General features: G+C 50.2%; 1 protein-coding gene across 1 annotated transcript in view; it reads left to right on the forward strand.

Annotated features, from left to right (window-relative positions):
- LOC144137919 (uncharacterized) overlaps positions 1 to 21,232 on the forward strand; it is a 510,196-nt gene that overhangs the window by 388,856 nt on the left and 100,108 nt on the right. The window contains exon 13 of the mRNA XM_077669938.1: positions 19,863 to 19,950. Coding sequence (XP_077526064.1) covers positions 19,863 to 19,950 — 88 coding nt within the window. The remainder of the gene's footprint in view (positions 1 to 19,862; positions 19,951 to 21,232) is intronic.

Raw genomic sequence — 21,232 nt, forward strand, 5'->3', positions numbered from 1 at the left:
CCAACTGTTTTCGTTCCCCGGATTACTTTGTGGCTGCTGAATTTGACGCCATTGTGAGAACGTGTGGTCGTCGATTCGGTTTGACGTGCAGTGCACCTCGCTTGCTGTGCTCACAGTTCTCGCATTGTGAGTGACGAGTATAAGTGTTGCCTTTTGAAGTGACCGTCGCACCTACTAGCAACGTTCCTCGATCGTCGCTGTGATCTCTCCAGGATTGTGCGCATGAGAGGATATTCGTCCGTTGCCGCCTCCACCGTATCCACCGATACGTCTTCAAGTCTCCCACCGCGCACTGCTCGGAAGGACCTTGGATACGAACGTACGCGAAGCTGCTGGATTTAGATGCTTTGGTGAAGCCACCGCAGTGAGGAACGGCTTGTTCTCACAACGTGTGCGGCTTGCAAGTCCAGAGTTCGGCAAGCTAGTCTACTCCGGCTCTGCAACATGTCTATGAGCCACCTTGAAGACATGGAGTGGGCCAGGGCGGCCGAACCCGAGGGTCCCTTCTCGCCGTACTTCTTGCCACTGGAGCGGCGTAGCCACAGCTGGGTAGACCTGTGCGGCGGGAGTAGCCAGGGCGTGATCTGCTACCCCAGCGTCCGCCAGCAGCGATGTCGCGACGATGCGGACAACGCTTCTCGCAAGAGCCTTCACCTGCCGTCCAAGAGGCGCCCCAGCACTGCCGGGGTGTTTCGGCGAGGACTCAAGATGCTTCGTCGAAGCTTCAGCGCCGAGAACGGCTTCAAGTTTGGCGTGAGTGTTGCTGCGCACTCTGTTTATAAGGGAATGGGTCCGAAAGGGGCGCTTCGCTTCAGTTTAATCGGTCTCGATGCATATTGGACAGCCTACAAATGTCCGAAACGTTTCGCTTAAAAATGGCGCCAAGTTCTCATAACGGGCTGTAGTGGATGGCGCTGGATTAACTTTGCTATTGAAATTTCAGCTTGAATGAAAAACACACAGGAAGTAGGAAGAAAACTTGGTGTCCGCGTTTTGTGTCCGTGTTTTCTTCCTACGTCCTCTGTTTTCTTTTTGTTGTTGTTCTAGCTGAAGCTTGAAGTCAATATGAACCAACTCGCTCAACCTAAGCAATTCTGTAATTTTGACGCGATCTTCCACGCTGTCGTTGAGATAGTGGCGTGCTCTGATGACATTTGCCTTAGATTATACCCCTGTCAGCGCTTCTACGCGCCCTAAAGGTTCGCACGTTAATGCGTACAGTGCAATAGAACTGATGTAAAAGATATTCCCACATGTTTTACCGCAATAAGATTTTAAGCTTAAGAACATTTTGTCCTGTTGTCGCGGGGTGCGCGCGCTAGCAACCTAAATTTACGTCTTCCAGACGTGGCGGTAGGCTGCTGATAACCCACTTCGACCTTGAGGAACTTTATTTAATTACACCACAATATTGTAACGTAGTATTTTGGCTACATACTGCCGCTACTGTAGCATGAAGATCGGAAGGAAAAAGTCGAGACGTCGAAGAAGCTTTAAGGTTAACTTGTTTACTTTACAGATGACATTGGTAACATTTAGCACATATGAATTAGAATGAATACACTTGTTACATAGATTAGAAAGACAGTCAAAGATTCAGAGTACTTAGCGGGACATAGTTGGCGGGCGAATGGCTCCCGGCGGGAGGGCACGACGACGAGCGGCAGAGTGCGGCTCTCCTGGTGTTGCTCTCTCTCTCCCCCCAGAGGGGCCGCGTTATATTTGCTTTGGGGGGACGCATTGGGGGAAAAAGCGCATCCTAGCGTGTGCGGACCGGGTGGGAAAAGGCTAAGGCACACCCGCAGCCAATCAGGAAGACGCTTCTAAGCTCCAATCAGACATGTCCCCGCCAAAGTGAAAAGGACCAAAAACACAGACACAAGGTTTCGACTCGAAGGCGCCCGTTTCTGGCAAAAGAATTACTGGTGAGAATAAAGTAAAGGTATGCAAACTCGAAAACGCGCGCTTGGAGAATTTACGGGCGTAGAGCAAGTAGTTAGACAAAACGCACTAAAGTAAACAGGGGAAAAGGGAAGGTCGTCGGAAGCACACAGAGCCCGAAGGCGAGCAGCGCACACGCCACAGGGGGAATGGAACGCCGCGGCCGCGGTAATACAAGCCGAGGCGAGGGTTCGCTTCCCCCAGCAGCCGTCGTCTCCCGGTCGGCCGACGGGCAGACACACTCGGCAACACGTTTCTTAGAAAAGCGGGGCCTCGGTGGCCGAGCCGCGTCCGAAGCGCTTTTACACACAACACTTTGGAGGAAGAGCCCCGGCGGCGGCACAGAACTAAAAACAACTAGAAAACATCATCAGACCTCCGCTTCGCGACACCTTCCCCGACGGAAAAAAGAGTGCCCTCACTCTTGCACAAAGTTTAAAACATAAGAAAACATTTTCGCCAACTCACAGAGATACTGAAATGACATGGCATGCGGACTTGAGAAGACAACAACAGGCTCGCACACATGTTGGTCGATGAAGTATGTAGGCTGGATCAGTCACCACACACGCGTGCACCTAATAGAGTTCCGTTTTCACTTCACGCGCGCACAGTCTCTTGTCCAGCACAGGCAAAAACATTTCATTTACACATAACAAGAAAATAACAAGAACACCATGAATAACATCAAAATAACATGCGCATTCTAAAACTTATACACTAAAAAGATCGAAATACCAGCTCCGTTAGCCGGGCCGCGCACTCATTTCTGGGGAGCTCGACGCGAAACAAAATGTGTCCTCGGACCACAGGTCGCATTAACATGACGCAAAGTACCCGCTATCAAACAAAAGTGATCACGAAATAAAGAAAACAGAAGCGCTGTCTCAGCGGTCGCTACTCATCGAAATACTCAGTGCCTTACGAATAGGATTACAAATGGTTCATAAGAAGGCACTATAAAACAGAAATAAAATTATATAAAAAGGACTCGTGTATTGAACTCACGCACAAGTGCAAACCACGCACTTCAGCCACTGTTGGGCACTTTACTCGACACAACATTTCTGGATTCAACCCACTCGTTCAAAAACAGCCCTACTCGCCCAGTATGGCCAAAGTGCACCCAAAGTAGATCGAAACGCGTGTTCAAACCTTAGCAAACAACCCAAAGGAACGGCTACGAAAACGAGTTGCAAGAAAACTACTAGACACCAACACAACAAAACGGCTAAAACAAAATGACTTCCGAGAAAACTGCCAACCATCTAAGCATAAAACTACAAAAATCAAAACTTGGCGGTCGCGCATATGAAGTATGATACAAAATAAACATTGGCGCCTGACGAAGCCTTTCAGAACAGTTCAGACGCTCCTAACCGCTCAATACTCCGATACAAACAATAAAATAAACAAAAAAAAAGAACATTGATACACACTTTTTCATGACCAGGAGCGGTAGAAATGATAAAGTAACACATGCTCGACTATCAACCAAGGTGACATCAAAACTACATATTGGTTAGAATTTAGCGTACAACAAGAACATAGTCTGCCGAATATCAGCAGTGGTGAGAAACTTTCGCCAACCCGACGCATTCGCAGAACTGCATACCCGCTAGCTCTCCCCGTCCGCGGCATCCCGGGCACCCCTGCTGGTGTCTTTGTTTGTACTTCGAGTAGCGGCGTGCAGCGAAAACATCTCTCAACTCCTCGTTTCCCTCAGACCCCCAACCCCGAAGTGGCTGCCGTATTTGCTTCAAGACAAACCTAACTTCGGTGGAAAGGAGCCGAGGAAACGGATATCAGCAGTCTCTAATATAGCGAGATCTGCGCAAAAATCAGCCTATTCATAGGCGCGTGGGGGTCTTCTTCGGGGCTCCTTCGCCAGGAGAGCCGAACGCTTGTGCCGTTAAGATTCTGACTACATAGCTGTCCAACTCCCGCGCGAAGAGCCCACATACCCCACGAAAAAACTGCTGCACGCTCATAAATGTTTGTCTCAGCATCAACAGCGGCTAGTTATATAAGCAGGCTGGTGCTGGCAAAGGAAATGAACCAAAGACAACCAGTCAGTGGGCGCCCCGGACACACGGAGAAGAAAAGCCTACAGGCCCACAATCATGCGGTGCGCCGAGAGGCAAAAATCCCTCACCTTACTGCTTGCGCGGGAAGCTTGCCGCCGCGATGGAGAGTGGCCGGCGCGGCGACGTTCCGTTGACGCCTGGGCCGGAGGCTTCTCTTCGCCGGAGGCGATGGCGGGCCCAGCTTGCCCCGGGCTGGTAGCGCGGCGATGGCCGTGGAGTAGGAAAGTCTTTGCCACTGTCGCGCATGTCGTCGCTTCTTGCCGCCCGCGGAGTGCGGACGGATGATGTGAAAACTGAAGATTCTTGCCCGGTCAAGAAGGAGAACTCGAAGATGAGCAGCAGGAAGATGAACGAGGAGAGGGGGGAGCCCATGATGGCAGAGGGGGTGTTCGCTACCCCGCACCTATCACCACTTTTGTAACGTAGTATTTTGGCTACATACTGCCGCTACTGTAGCATGAAGATCGGAAGGAAAAAGTCGAGACGTCGAAGAAGCTTTAAGGTTAACTTGTTTACTTTACAGATGACATTGGTAACATTTAGCACATATGAATTAGAATGAATACACTTGTTACATAGATTAGAAAGACAGTCAAAGATTCAGAGTACTTAGCGGGACATAGTTGGCGGGCGAATGGCTCCCGGCGGGAGGGCACGACGACGAGCGGCAGAGTGCGGCTCTCCTGGTGTTGCTCTCTCTCTCCCCCCAGAGGGGCCGCGTTATATTTGCTTTGGGGGGACGCATTGGGGGAAAAAGCGCATCCTAGCGTGTGCGGACCGGGTGGGAAAAGGCTAAGGCACACCCGCAGCCAATCAGGAAGACGCTTCTAAGCTCCAATCAGACATGTCCCCGCCAAAGTGAAAAGGACCAAAAACACAGACACAAGGTTTCGACTCGAAGGCGCCCGTTTCTGGCAAAAGAATTACTGGTGAGAATAAAGTAAAGGTATGCAAACTCGAAAACGCGCGCTTGGAGAATTTACGGGCGTAGAGCAAGTAGTTAGACAAAACGCACTAAAGTAAACAGGGGAAAAGGGAAGGTCGTCGGAAGCACACAGAGCCCGAAGGCGAGCAGCGCACACGCCACAGGGGGAATGGAACGCCGCGGCCGCGGTAATACAAGCCGAGGCGAGGGTTCGCTTCCCCCAGCAGCCGTCGTCTCCCGGTCGGCCGACGGGCAGACACACTCGGCAACACGTTTCTTAGAAAAGCGGGGCCTCGGTGGCCGAGCCGCGTCCGAAGCGCTTTTACACACAACACTTTGGAGGAAGAGCCCCGGCGGCGGCACAGAACTAAAAACAACTAGAAAACATCATCAGACCTCCGCTTCGCGACAATATCTTAAACACGCGGTCAGGTTCCAGTTTTTAAATGTCCAGCATATAGGTATACATCGAGTGACCCTTCAAAAGATTGTGACGCCAGAATAGGTCACGACAATTTTAGTGCTTCAGACAGTTGAGCTAATAAGTAGTAACACAGATGAAGAAGTTGCACCTCGCCAGCTACTTCTCGCACTTCATTGGAGCTGGTTTGCGTGTTTATCGGCCGCCGATAAACATGATTGTGCGATGGTGGTGGTGCCCTTGGATCGTATTACCCGTATTTTCGTGCGTATAGCCCGCACCAAAAATTCGAAACTTTCAGTGACAAAGTAGGGGTGTGGATAATACGCGGGACTTTTCCTTTAGTGCAGCTTCACGGCAATGCGCGTTGGGCCGTGAAGCTCCTTTGCAGTAACACTGACTAAGCCTTCTATGGCAGCGATTGCGCAAAACCTACAAGGACAAGGAAGAAAAAACAAGGACGAACGTACTCTAACAACCGAATTTTATTGGTCAAATGTGAGTTTCGCCTTGCAGTCAGCGTATTATGCTGGCTAAATATACGCTTTTTTCTGTCTACACAGTGTGTGATGTGTTGCTTGAGCAGTGCCTCTCCTGTATCAAAATGTGCGGGCCGTACGCGGGGATTTTTTTTTCTTTTCCGGCGGGATGAAAGTGGGGGTACAGATTATAGGCAGGTGCGAGTTATACGCGCGAAAATACGGTGTCCTAGCATAAATTTAACGTATTTGTTATCTGCTAGCTTACTGAGGACGTCGATGCTGATTTTGTCTGGCGGGAAGTTTGAAAGTTTCTCCGTGTCCTCCTTAGGGGTGCAGTCGAGTTGAGCGAACTACCAACGGCTAGTTCTTTCAGATAAAACAAATATGTACGTTGTCTTCATGGTACATATAAATATTCTTGGAGGATCATGATGGCATTAACGGAGGCGCACGTCCGAGTCTAAGGGTGATCGCGTAGTGGGTAGGCGTATAATTAACCTCATTTGCCATTAATGCGTCTGCACTGCCCACTTACCGCGGCTCCCCGTAAGTTATCGCGCTGAAGCGACATTTAATATCTCCCGGCCGGCAGGGCATTCAGTCCGACGTAGTGGACCCCTCGTAGAGCAGGATAGCTAATGGATGTGGCAAATCGCATTACCTTAGTTAGCCAGAGGAGCGGTGTATATACAGAGAGAGCGAGTCCTCGTTCGCTGCCCCCGCGGGCGTTTTCTCCGGATCACAGTAACGACGTTTGAAAAAGCGCGCGCTCCGTGATGCTCCTATCACCCGGCGGCCGGAGGGACGGTGTGCGGCGGTACACTTCAAAGCCAGGTGGCGAAGACGCCTACCGCGTCGGTGTCGCGCAAGGCGACGGAGCTCCGCCGACGTGTCCTGCCCTTTCTTCGGCGTGCGAGCTGGTATGCGAGAAATCAAAGCAAAAAAATCGATGCAACCCGGTTGCGTAGGAAACGTGAGTGGGCTTCCCCTAAGCCCCCCGGCGGCGGCGGCCTCCGCCCGGCTCTGATGATGACGACGTCGACCTTGCACTCTGGCGCGACGCTGCGTCGTCTAGAGGAGGCGTGCTAGGGTTACGCGGTTTTGGCCTGCGGGTACTCTGAGAAGGACCTTTCCTTGTGTCGTTAGGCGGTGGCGCTGGGAACACTGGGCGCTAAACGTGGTCGTTTCACTTGTGCATGGTGTGTTATGCGACACTTAGTCCGGACGGGCTCTCACGCGATTGTCGGCAGAGGTCGGAGTTGTTTTGTCCGGGCATGGGGGGTCGACAGTGAAATAAAACAAATAAAAAACAGCGTAGTCTAAGGACCCGTTGTTATGGTGCAGGGTATACTTTGGTCATTATAACGCTTTATGACACCAATTATAAGATAAGGTTTAACAGAAGTGTTAATGATACGTGAATGCCCGTCGTCGCCGGTCCTGACGCGTGCCCTGCGGAACACCGTTCCGTACGTCCCTAGGCGGCCGGCTTTGAGAACGCTCGCCGCCTCAGCGGAAAGGGCCAAAGGTGGACAATTAGAGAGCCTAGCTTGTACGTGCTGCGTTGTGCGGCAACCTGTCGTCACTTCTGGTCTCACGCGACCGTCGTCAGAAGTCAGAGTTCCCGCGAAGTCGAGATATGGGTTGGCAATAACAGCGCTCTAAGGGGGCAGCAGTCCTATGTTTCAGCTTCGACCAGTCGGTACTGCCGACAAAGCGAATTCGACGAATGACAGCTAAGTGCATCTGATGTGACTCAAAAAATGTGATCTGCGCTTCGAGGCGTGCGCAGTGCGCAATGCATCATGCTTGCATTGAATGGTGCCAGAGCCGGACTCAACTCTTTGAATCAATTCGTATGCTCAGCACCGAATTGATTCAATTGATTATATTCGGCATCGAATTGAAATATTTTGGGCAGGTTTACAAGTTATCTGATGGGCATAGAGCAGTAATTCCTGACGTAGCTATACTTTGCGACTCCCTAATCTAAGTACTGGATGTGTGGGCTCACTACGCTTTGCAAGTATCGAAGATTTCGAAAAAAGTTGAAAAATGTGTTGCAGGGCCCCTTTTAAACTGGAAGCTTTAACGGAAGTCTTGCAACGTGCAATGCAGACGTTTGTGTTGTATACATCGCCTGTTCGTGTATGGCCGTGGCTGCCTGCCCCCATTTTTTTCCCCGGTGCCTGATGGTGATCGGCCGGCCGGTATCCTACGCTGGCGCCGTCGCGTTCCCCGCCCCTTTCATTGCGCCGGGCCAAGCGCGCGCTGCTGCTCGGCGTCAGCCACGCCGTGGGCGGGCTCTGTTTTTGTCTCAGTCGGTGTCTTATTATATGCGGCGCCACCATTCGATTCTCTCGGCTTCCTTTTTTATTCCTGGTTGTTCCTCTTTTGTGTACCTTATTCGTCCTGTGGTTTTTCTTTTCTTTTTTTTTAGTTTTGGTTGACTTGGCTCGCCATTTAAATTGCGATGTGGCAATGATCAACGCCTTCGGGATAATTCGGCTGGTTCGGTTGTGGCGAAACTTTGGGGTCTGTTCGAAACGGCTGGCTGCTCCTATACGATGCGGGATGACCGCTCTTGGGTGCTCCGAATTTCGGCGTCAGCTGATGGTTGCTACTGCTTGAAATTTCTGAATTGGTAATCAATCGCTTTATTGAAAGTGTGGGTAGAATTGGGGATTGAAATACTTCGATTGATTGACTATTTTATTCGTCATCGGCCAATTCCCCATTCTTCGGGTATGGTTTGTTACGCTGTGCATGGCCTCCGTGATCACCCCGCGCGCGTTTAGCAAGCGGGTGATCACGGAGGCCATGCCTTGTGAAGCAGCGCGTATTCGAACGTCGCGCTGTTTCGCAATCTCCTTTGTACCATCTCAACCCCAAAATATAAATTTCCGCCCATTTTATGGCTAATTTTGTTCACGTGCAAGTTGTGCTGGTTAAACATGGTAGCAATCCACTAAATTTAGCTGCATCAGTCAGTCAGCCAAGTCCATGTCCAAGTCCATGTCCAAGTCCAAGTCCAAGTCCAAGTCCAAGTCCAGTCCAGTCCAGTCCAGTCCAGTCAGTCAGTCAAATTTATTGATGCGAGGGGAGGGGAGGCGAGGCTAGAGAAGTGAGTGGATCACAGATTCGCAGCAAGTGTGCCGTAACTTCTAATGCAGCCGAATTGACCGTACAACCCACCAAATCGTCTGCCAGCGTCCACCAGACAGATCCATCATGATCATATGGGCACCCGCCCACTCTGCCGTCCCGGGCAACGAAACCGCCCACGTGTTGGCCCGGGAGTTATCCCGCCTTGCCCCGGGAAGCGAGCGGGAGAGGCCAACCCCGTTGATCACGTATCATAAAATAACTCAGCACTATAAGTTGGAGCATGTCACTTATCCAGCACCGCATGAGTTCCTAGCGAAAGAGGAGGAACGGCAGTGCCGTGCGGTTCCAGACGAATACCTTTCTTCGTACCACTAAATGCCATACATTGCACCCCACCGTATACCCCACTACGGCGCGCCTCATAGCCCATACGTATCTTCGGGGTGGTAAACCCCACGATAGATCAATCAATCAATCAATCAATCAATCAATCAATCAATCAATCAATCAATCAATCAATCAATCAATCAATCAAGCAATCAATCAATCAATCAATCAATTTCTTTAATTAGTTAAGTGTTAATTGAGATTGATTGAATAATTCAGCGGCTTTAGTTTCCTTTCCAGGTGGCACTGGAGCTACGTTCATCATCACCCGAACTGCGCATGTATTTATATATTCGTCGGCATTGGGCGGTAGATATAATGAGAAATAAAATAAAGCGAAAGGAGGAATGTGCAGCACTTGCTATCGTGCTAACTCGTATAAACCTGTTACAGGTTGCAGATATCACCGACCCACGGCTATAAACAGCTCTGCGCCGTGACGACGGCTTGTGTTGCGTTCGGGCACAGCTCTATATGACACGTTGACAAGCGCATTACCTTCACTTTTTCTTTAGGTTTCGAGCCGCCTTGTTGAAAGCTTCCACTAACGTCACTCGTAAATCTGGCGTCGCGCTCTCGAAGCTCGTAATTCAGTGTTGTGTACGCGCGCCTTTCACTGTCTGTTTATCAGTCAAGGTGTTAGTGTCATTTCTGCATGCATATTCTGTGGCCGTGGCCTTTGAAAAAAATTAAAGCAAGAAAAAAAAAAAAACCCGCCATGAAAGATACGGCGCAGCGCCAAACATAGATAGCGGGGGGTGGGGGGATAATCGTGAGCAGCCGGTTTTTGCTCCAGATAACTATTAAACGTTTAGTGAGGGCAAAGTGGTAGAAGTACTTTAGAGATACGGGCTAGAAAAAAAGGCACCGACGAAAGAAGAAACACGCATGGCAGGCAAGGCACGTTGTATGCTGTGCTTGGTTCTTCTTTCGTCTGTTTTTGTTTTTGTACCTTTGTCTTCTCACTAGTATGCGCCAGATAAGGCATCTTACACTTTAAAGCTTCTTAATGTGCACGGGCAACTTGGTCCGACATGCTTAACAGAGATGAAGGTGCAAAAAAAAAAAAAACACACACAGTAACAACAGGCGGAAGAAAAAAAAAAAACAAGCACAACAGCCAAGGTGCTTTGTCTATCATGTTTGTTTCTTCTTTCGTCTGTGTATGTTTTTTTTTTTAACTTTATCTGTTCACTGACATGCTCCAGATAAGCCGTAGTATAGGCAAGCTCTTGGGCAATTTGAGCAAGTGGTCACGTTGGTTTCTCCTTGGTTACGTTTGAGAAAGAACGCTGCGCTAACCTGCCCAGTTTGCGGCTGCACTGCCTTACGATATATCAATGCGCGCTCCCCCAGATTACCCGGATGACAGCTGTTGTTTCGAATTAGGTGTTCTCACAGAACTGCTTCCTTCCCACCGTACGCCGCTTCGCAGAGCTAGTCGTTCGTCTTGCGTAATATACATTTCCAGCGCTCGGTCGTATACAACAAAACCGACTTTTAGTTTTTCGTACCTAAGGCAGGTTTACGCTACTAATCAGGTGTAATTCGATTTACGTCAGGCGGGATCGGTTACCCGCAGAGAAAATTTGCTGCGAGGGATTTTTTTTTTTTGCGTCAACGTTTATTCTATGCTTTCTGTTTCCTGTTGCGTAGCAGCTTAGATGCCCAGAACCAGATCCTTTAACGAAGAATAAAATGAGGTATTTTATTTCCTATGTCCCACTGGAACTGGGTCGAGGATACACACGAATCGAACAGTTCAAGTTTCCTTTCGCGCTTTTTTCTGTGTCTGTGTTAGTCATTGTCCCCTCCGAGTCGGAGTGCAGCGTCGGTGTGCAACTAATCTGTTAACACTATCCAACCGCCGCTCCTTGTATAGGGGCCCGAACCACGCCAGCGGGCGTTTCTAGATATAGCAAGACGTTAAGGCTTAGTTTCGCAACGCAGTCACCACATTTGACTTCGTTAAGCCTTCCTCTGCCTACGCCGAGGAGGTATACACGGCGCCCTCTGCATTTGACGCTTGTTTAATTGATGCACTGCAGTCTACCGCAAGCAGCGGTACGGAGGCGACGAAGCCGCGGGTGGTAGTTTCCATTTTGTGTAATTGTTCGCTTGCACTCGACACCTACGGTTTTTCTCCCGGCGGCGTTGTTCCGTTTCGTATACGGTACAGAATTGAAAGCACCTAGCGTCATACAGTTTTCTTTCAAAACGGCCGGAATTATTTAGACCGACTGCTAAAAAGAAATCGCTGTCTGAATTTCGTGGCTTTGATGTAGGATTTCTGGTTCCTATTGTAGCGACCTGGCTTGGAGCTCTCGCAGTCGTACAGGTATTTAAAAAAAAAAATCCAGTGATGTCTGTGTAAAATACTACTCCAACTTTCCCCCCGCCGGGAGGCGGCATTTCATTTCGTCAACAGTACAGAACCGGCCCTTCCTGCACGACGCAAGCTGCACACTGCGCGTAAAGCAATTCAGTACATACCTGGCCAGTGTCATTTGGGAAAAACTTGGTACTGCTATCGGTATAGTAATCGTTTGTTAATTACGAACTCGGATATATCGAAATATCGGTTAATTCGAAACTTTTTCTCGCCGTGCATTTACCGTAATTACCCGATTCTAACGCGCACTTTTTTTTTCGGAAAAATAGGTCGAAAAATCGCATGCGCGTTAGAATCGGATACGAAACCTAAACTGTCGAAACAGCGGAAATTTCATCCCACCCATCGCCATCACCATCTCAAGATGGCGCCAAAGCTTTTAGCAACAATTTTTCGGACGCAGGAAGCATAGGCGCCGCCGCCTAGGCTTTCCTATCGGCGTTCACACAAATCGTCAAATCGTTCCACCACTTGCGCGCTTGATAACAGCAATGGCAGCAGAGGCTCTCACGCGTTCAAAACGAGCGGTCGGCTGAAGCGTGCGCCTCTGGAGAAGTTCGCAGGATGGGCGTGCGAGGCGTGGGCTACGATACCATCGACCATGGTTGAACGTTCGTTCAGAAGTGTGGCATCGCGAACGCGCTTGACGGCACCAAGGGCGAGATGTTCTGGTCAGCGGAAAGCGACGAGGAGTGAAATGAGTGCGGTTACTTCGAGAAATAAATCGCCCGTTTCTCTCGTATTCGTTTTTCTTGCTCACAAAGTTCCGTGCGCGTTACAATCGGAGGTGCAAGTTTTTTCGGTTTTTTTGCCAGGAAAATCGGGTGCGCGTTAGAATCGGGGGCGCGTTAGAATCGGGGGCGCGTTAGAATCGGGTAATTACGGTGCCTTCCATAGGCGCTATGTATTTGCCCCTCTTTATCTCGAAACGTTTTCTGGGGGGGACCGCGGATATTTCGAAATGTTTGCAGACTGAACACAAGGCGAAGTTCGTTACGGGCAGCTGATAAGGTCTCCTTTCGAACGCTTAGCTCCCACCACGCACCGAACGCAGTGAGCGGCGAATCTCCGCGGAGTACGCGCTGTACGAGGCCGACGTCCCCGTTGCCGGATAGCTAGCTGTACGACGCCTACATCGTTGCAATCTCTATGGACGACGCAGCTGATCATGCGGACGGGGAGGAGCCTTCAGAAATGGCCACGATGGCAGAAACAAGAAACACGCTGCACCTGCTTCGCAGCAGGGTAGAATTGTAGCGGTGGCGATGAACAATTGATGCGATGCATTGAGCTGCTCGAGAACACTTTTCTGGGACCAGATGCGAATGCGAAACAGGCGAGCATCACGCAGTTCTTCCTTCCGCAATAATAAAAATTCGCTTTTCCTGCGAAATATTCTGCCGTTATTACGAAAGCTCCCCTGTACGGTGGATCTTTTGTTACCACCACTAGCTCTTACTTTAGTGACGTGGCCACAAATTTACTCGAAAATCCGCTTATCTCGAAATTTTGAGCGAATTTTGCGACTTCGAGTTAACGAGGGATTACTGTAGTACAACGGTGGAAGAGCGGGCATATAAATTCGTTTCTGTTCCTCTAGTTGCTTTTTTCCCCCTCCCTTTCGTCGTAAGAAACTGAAGCACGCGACCGCAGGTTGTAGAGGCGTACATGTGCAGTTAAATTATTCCCCGCAATTTTTTCTTATGTCTGTACGTACTGACAGCCTGCTCCAGAGCTCCCAGCATAAAAGCATGCACGGCTGGCTGGTGTGATGCTGGGAGGCGGCTGTTTTCGCCTGTGTTCTCCGCGGTTGTAAACTTTCTCCTCTGCTTGGATTGGATCTGTGCTTGGCTTGGATTGGCTTGGCTATAGTTTTCTTTTTCTGTTTTTTTCTTCAGCGGCTTGGCGACGTGCTCCTCGGGAATCTGAGGGCAGCTTCTCGGCTCCAAGCCGTAACGATTCTTCCCAACCCGCTATCGATCGAAACTTCGACTCCTATATTTAGGAAACTAGTATCGGCAATCGGTTGCTTCAACCGACCATCGCTGTAGCATTGGAGATTCATGGCCGAAAGTAATTTCCGCGCCCTTAAACGGCACGCGGTTGCCTATGGTGAAGCCACTGCGTGAAGACGTGGAGGTTGTAATCGGATACGTGTGCGTGCGTTCACGCTTAGACGCGGCAGAGTTACCATACTAAGCACGAGACTGTAGCTTCTATTTCTTACCGCGGCCGCTGTTTTCCTGTCAACGGTAAAAAAAAAAAAAAAAAAAACGACATGCCAGAAATTTCAGCGCACGTTGTCTAAATTCTTCATTAGCCCCCTCCAATACGGCACCCACCGTAGCACCGGGTTTACTAACCTCTGCGCGTAGTCTTCACACGCGCAGCAGACACTGAACGCCTGCTAGAGCATCGCCACGGCCATTTAAACTCAGTCGGAACATAGGCGTGCCGTTGACGCATAACGTCGGCGCAGTTTGTTCACGCAGCACCCTTGCATAGCTTCTCCTCTCCCTAATTAAATGGACCCAGCAACACTTCCTTTAACTTTTTTTTTTGAAATGTTAAGTGCTTGCAGACCCTAGCCATCAACACATCCAGCAGTCTAAGCGTTCTTTGACCTCCGGAATGACGTCAGTACAGTGGTGTAGCGGCTATTGGTCGGTTTTCTTTCAGTTGCAGCTATGAACCCATTCGATAGCTACTTTAAAAAAATGTGGTTGATTCCTCCATCGGTAAAACACGAAAGTGAAATGTCCAGCGAAATCTGCAGCTGAGCATGATTTGCGGGTCGGCGGCTGTCTTGTGGGTGTACTTGGCGAGCGACGTCCTACTGGCGAGTCGTTTCGGCAAAGGTGTGCTGGCGTCATTTTCGTGACAGATATGACGTCAGTGAAATCTTGGTCTATCCCGGAACACAACACTATCGTGTTAAAATATAAAACCCGAAAACGAACAACCCTAAGTATAACCAGAGTCCGTCAATGCTTTTAAGCATTGAAGGACTCTGGTATAACGTTATCTTTGGTTCTAAAGGTTGCTTCCCCGCAAGAAGACCTTGTGTGCAGGGGTGCACCCTTTACAGGCCGCATCCTTCGTTGTACTGGCGTCACTTCCGTCACGGATATGACGTCACTGAACTGTTTGTGTATCCGGGAATAAATCGTGTTAGAAAAAAGCCCCAAAAGCAAGGCAGAAAAGGAAGGCCTATCTGCTGTGACGAGCTAATCACGCAGTGCCGCTCCGTGCTGGCGATAACTATAGCTTCCGCAATGCTTCCAGGCAGGAAAGAAATAGTGAACGCGTTTATCAGACGTGTTACAGAGTCCCTTTAACGGTGTGATTGAAAGTTGGGCGAGTCGGTAACATATTTTGCGTGTGCTTATTCTGCGTCGTCTGTTCTTCCGCGGTTTTTTTTTTTTCAGAGATTTGAGTGAACACTTGTGAATACTGCGTTAGAAAGTGAAAAAAGAAAAAGAATAAAAAAACTCCGATCGATGACATTGTAGTTCAGATTAAGCGTAAGAAGGTGAATCGGGCAGCTTATGTAATACGAATGACGCACTACAGGTGGGCCATCCGTTTAACGGAATGGCTGTATACCAAGAGTCGTTAAGCGTTATAGAGAGAATGACCTATATACACTACGGTGGGACAAAATACGAACATTTGGGGGCATGGATTCGCCTCGAAAATCCCGCGACAGGATAATGGGATATTACTATGGGAAGCGTTCGTCCTGCAGTAAATGATGATAATGATGGGGATGCTGAGGACGAATGCGGCGGCGACGCCAGTACTGTGGTCCTTTCTGCTGTTTGCGCCTCGTCCGCCCGCTAATTAAAGCAGATTGCTCTTGGCCTATCTGTGTGAGTGGTTACGTGTCATTTTCTGTGGATCATCATCATCGTCATCATAATCATTCTCTTCGAATGACAAGCGGCGCGCAGTTTCTCTACTGTTTTGTGTACGCGGACCACACCGTGAAGTGGACCGTGCACACCGACCGTCGACTGTACGTGCTCGGTCGCCTGTTCCATAGCATTCGCTGCTTACATGGGCAGAAGTCAAAACTGTTAATTACAACGCGCGAACTCGTGGTCATGGTTACGTTCAGCGCAGCCTGCTGGTATACCCGCCGGCGTGACCAGCGAGATTAATGCACGCCTCTGTGGCAGCTATAGGCATGGGAAAGATATTCCGGATGCGTCAGTGTTCAGGGGGGCTAGCTTATTTGACAGATGCAGTGCCTCACCGCGACAGCTGTTAACCCTTGTTTTAAGTGCGAATGCACTTCATAAGCGAGCCTGAAGCGTCCGCCGCCGTCCGCATAGCAACAGCTGTGGGTGCGCGCCCTCCTCGTCTTCCTTGGCAACGGGGGGAGATGGGCGCGCGCTGCCTGGCCGCTGACATGGCACATACCCACGTGGGGGATTGGCCAGGAATCTCCTCGTCTTCCTTGGCAACGGGGGGAGATGGGCGCGCGCTGCCTGGCCGCTGACATGGCACATACCCACGTGGGGGATTGGCCAGGAATCGGGCGTGAGAAGGGCTAATGCACCCGCTTAAAGGAGTACTGACACGAAATTTCAAAGCTGAGATCCGCTCTAGCAATCAAGTACAACGACAACACAAATAGGTGTCTGTGAATAAATGCATCTTTCTTTCTTTGTAGTTGTGTGTGTGTGTGATCTCTCTTTCGCGAATTCAACTCGTGCATTCGCACTTTCACATTCTTCCCCTCGGGGAAATGCGGGGAATTTTTTTGAAGTTAATTTCGGCTGATAACTGTGATCGCGCATTTGGCGCGGTTCTTTGGCACAGCCGTTCATTATCAGCACCGTGAACATTTAGCGCGCATGCGCAAGCATGAGAAGCGGCGAGGACTCGCGTATGGCTCGGCGCTTTGTGCGTCGTTTTCAATTGTGTTATCACCCGCCCCGATATTATTCACGCGTTAGTTTCTTTATTTTCGCACCTGCGTGCCAAGAAAAAAAAAAAAACCTGGCTACCGCAGCGCCATTCCCTAATCTCGCTGGTAACGCCGGAGGCTACCGGTAGGCATCGGCGGCCACGCCCCCGTTGTTAACAGTTTTGACCTCTGTACAGTACACGTGATGCCCTTAGACTTGGGACACATATCAGCTGCTGCTGTTACGCGCCGTGCAGCTGGAGAGAACTACTTGGCCGCACGTCCACGTGGCGCTGCGTATCTGTTTATTGAGCGCGTTCAGTCGGCTTCTGGTCCTGTCATCGCGGGGGCGGCTGTTTTCGCCGCTCTCAGACCTTCCGGCACTGTTTTCTTTTTTCTTCCGAAGCGGTAAACTTTCTTATTCCTTTTTTTTTTTTTTTTCACTTATCTTCTCGCTTTCTTTCTTTCTTTCTTTCTTCTTTTGCTCCTGCTGGCCGCCTTGGAGCGTCTCGGCTCGCGACCCAGATAGACTCCCGCACGCGCGGCTGCCGATGTCATCTGGGGAACGCTGGGGGATTAGACAGGCCTTCTCCTTTGCCGCGCGGCGTCTTGGGCGCACAGCTGCTGCCACCCGGCACGTGCCGACTGGCTTTGCCTTGTGTTTTCTCCGTCTTCGTCCGCTGCTGCTTCCCGGGTCGCCCTTAAAGAAGTCATCGGGGCTCCACGCGTGGTCGTTGTTTCATAGCGGGGGTGGGCCCGGGGTGACGAGTGAAAACTACGGCGCGGAGGCGCCGAAATGATCTCGCGCAGATGCCGCGGAGGCGGACGTCTGTCGAGTCCCGAGACGGAAAAGAGAGTGCTTGGTCCCTTGGCGGACGGAGTGCGACGTTTTGTGCCCCCACTTTTGGGCGCTTTTCGTTCGTTTTTTGTACTCGTCTACTTTGAGTCTACCCCGTTTATGCCGCCGACCTGCTTATATACCGCGAACAGTTTAACTCTGCGTCGAGCGTTTTATTCGGCTGCATAATGGGAAGCCTGTCTCAAACTGCTGGGCGATGAATAACATGAAATGCGACGGCTCTTTCTTTTTTTGTAGTTTTTTTTTTGTTTGTTTGTACGCTCGACGGAAAATTCGCGGAAAAACAATGCGAGTTTGTGAAATGTAAGCGTGTATGAGGGTCGAGTTTGTGACGGCCTTGGAGATAAGTGCCAGAGAAGTGACCGGTGACAAACGTATATAAGACATGTCAAGGCAACCTGTCATATCTTCCTGCCGGGCGTAGTGGTTGCGAGTCTTGCGACTGGCTCTCTGAGACGAAGCGGGCTTGTCTATCGCATAGTTTTACGGCTATATCTTTGTGATTAAGCGCGGTGGATGGATTGTTTGTTCTGTTCAGGTATAGAAGGCGACTAAGCGCAATATTCTTCATAGTTAACATCAATGTCTTGACAGCCATCATTTCAAGGTTCCAGCATCTCGGTAAAGGCAATGGATGTAGCCTTGTCCTTGTCACGTCCTTACCGAAAGGCGTGATCAAATAAAACCCTTTCGTGTGCCCTTGTTAAGACGAACATGAAAGTATGTCAGCATACCGGTAAAACTTAACAGAGCAATGTATAAGAAAGCAAGATACGCTAGGTACTAGCGCTCATGCTGTACATCCCTTGAACTCTTTGCTGTATCTCCCTGTCTCGGCTTGGCTGTGGGAACCCTCGGCCGAAGCAGTCTGGTGAACTTAGTTGCAAGGAGAGTGCTGAAGGAACGTTTAGAGGTGGTGAGAATGGACGTGGCGGAGTACAGCGTGACGGGTGGGTGGCGGAAAATAAACAGAGGGAGGGAGGGGTGAAGGGAATTCAACTTGCCCGAACGACTCGCACGCATTTGGAGTGTTCGTCTTTCATCACCATCGGGCCACTTCTTCATCACCCTACATCACCATTTACAGGTGATGTAGGGAAACGGTAATCAGTCCTCACCCTACAGTTAATTTCTCCTGGAGGCAGCCGCCTGTCGCAGTCAGTCCTAACACTAGCTTTTCCGGGCACTTTAGTGCATGCGTCATACCTCTGTCGACATATGTACAATCTGCGGCCAATTGATGCGTGCCTTTATGAGTAGTCGCGTTTGAGGCACGCTAACGGAAATACATCGTGGTCAGTTTTCTAGGTGCAGCAGTCTCTGCCCTATTTCAGGGATGTTACCGGCGCTTCTGCTGGAGGACCATGACGATGCCTTGATGCTGCGTCGGATATGGTGTTTGAAGGCGCTGTGCGCGCAACCCGATGTGGCGTCAGTGACAGGGCGCCTGTTGTTGTTGTTGTCCCGTGTTCCGTTATCGGCGCACACCAAACCAGGGGATCGACCAAACATCAATGGTTGTAGACAAAAAACAAAAAAGTACGCCCACCTCCCCTCGCGTGAACCCTGGTGTGATGCGACGCTGAAGGGGGTTCCATTGGCGTCGCATCAAGCAATCGTCGGGTACGGCAAGAGAGCAAGTGCAAGCGCAAGCGCGGACGACCGTCGACTGAGAGACCGGCCGGAGCGCGGCACTCCGCTTCTATGCGCAGCGCGCCCGAAGGAGAGGAGACCGCGGAGAGAGAGAGAGTACTGCACATGCGCACAGTGCGCAGCCGCGCGCAGCGTGACCGCAGATGTTGGGAGAGAGTGTTCGCTATCGGAGAGAGGAGAGGAGGCGAGCGGAGGAGAGACGCAGCTGTGCGGACGCGGATGACGGACGCACGCAGGACAGGGCCGCCGGCAAGAGATGCTCCTCTCGGCGTCGCATCTAAAAAACGGCGGTCGATTCCTCTGTCATAGGAATCGGTAAAACACGAAAGTGAAGTGTGCAGCGCACTCTGCATTTGAGCATGATTTGCGGGTCGGTGGCTGTCTTGTGGGTGTGCTTTGCGAGCGACGTCCCGCTGGCGGGTCGGTGTACTGGCGTCATTTCCGTCACGGATATGACGTTAGTGATATCTTGGTGTATCCCGGCATAAAACACTCTTTAGTACTAAAGGTTGCTTCCCCGCATGAAGACCCTGTGTGCAGGGGTGCACCCTTTACAGGCCGCTTGCCTCGTTGTACTGACATCATTTCCGTGACGGATATGACGTCAGTGAAATCTTGGTGTATCCCGGAATAAAACACTTTCGTTTTAAAAATCCTTTATTTCTTGCGCTTTTCTTTTTCCGTGCTATCAGATGGCGCCCCTGACGAGACCGCAAAGCCACCCGGGCACCCCCGTCGGGATACCCACCACACCGCTGCCTCCCGGACTGCCTCCTGTCGGTAAGTGCTCCAGCTTTTTTTTTTTTTTTTGGCGTGTCAGAGAAACCGCATTTCGAATTTACCGCGCAGTCGCCGTCGGTTCACTCTAATCTATTACAGTTCAAGCCGTAGCTTAGTGGGCGCCACTGTGTGAATTCGAAGGTTTAGGGGTAAAAACATGATCCCTGGAAGTAACGCTGCAATCTGATGTATGTTTAAGCGAGTTCACAATTAGGAAATAGACCTTTGCGTCCTGTTAATATTGTTGGATCTACATTTAACCACAGTATTAGAGATGAGCTCGTTTCGACGAATTTTGGTGTAAAAATAGTCTTGCGTTACCACACTACAGTTCTCGGTTGTGACGAAGTTGTTTGCCATAGCGGAGCTGGAACCGCTCGTTGCAAGCACATCGACGCAAACTTTAGTCAACAAGACGGCTAGTAAACTAATTCAATATCATTAAGATAGTGTCTATTATCACGGCAGTCGCCTCTGATTGGCTAAGCACGCCACCCGGAAATTCTCTGGGACAAATATTCCCCCAAAAGTCGTCCTTATAGCTGCTTCTCTGGCGCTGTGGTACAGCAACTGCTTTGAAATGAGAAGGCCCGGGTTCGAGTCCGGCTTGGGAGAAGTGTGCTTTTTTTTAGCTTCGCACTTTTTGAGGTTTTCCCTCATTGTGATTTTGTCAAAGCTTTTTTTTTTTATTCCGGTTATTACTGTATCAAGCGGTCGACGCACAGGACTCCCTGAATGTGTTGGATTAGGTTTAGTACAGGTTGTGTTTTGTATCCTTGGCTTGGGTTAGGTTAGGTTCGCTGCAATTGTGCTGGATTTGGGTAGGTTATGATACGTTGGGTAAGGTACAATACTTTGGTAAGGTACAATACTTCGGGTAGAATAGGGTAGGCTACGTTAGGTAAGGTTAAATTCGGCGAGCTAAGGTTATGTTAGATTACTTGGGAGGAGATATGTAGGTAGGTAGGAATAACTTTATTAAATGCCGGTAACCGACGGTTTAACGCGCCGCGACGTTGGCCAAGCGTAAACCCGGGGTTATGTCCTACTCTGCACTTCCCCAGTTCGTCCCGTTTGTGGCGGGTCACGAGGCTTGCGCTTTTTGAGCGCACCCTGGGCCTGCTGGACGGCCCATAGTTGAGTGTCCTTGTCTGTAGACTGCACTGCACTTTGAAGTTCAGGCGGGTGTGTCCTGGAGGTAGCTTCGTTCGGGATATTATTCGGCGAATTTTAGGCCAGCCAACCTTTATGGAAACTGCCGTGAGATTAGACGCAGCCTATC

The sequence above is a fragment of the Haemaphysalis longicornis genome, unplaced genomic scaffold, assembly GCF_048455015.1.
Source record: "Haemaphysalis longicornis isolate Haplotype H1 unplaced genomic scaffold, Haemaphysalis longicornis Haplotype H1 scaffold_5, whole genome shotgun sequence".
In the NCBI taxonomy this organism is placed as follows: domain Eukaryota; kingdom Metazoa; phylum Arthropoda; class Arachnida; order Ixodida; family Ixodidae; genus Haemaphysalis; species Haemaphysalis longicornis.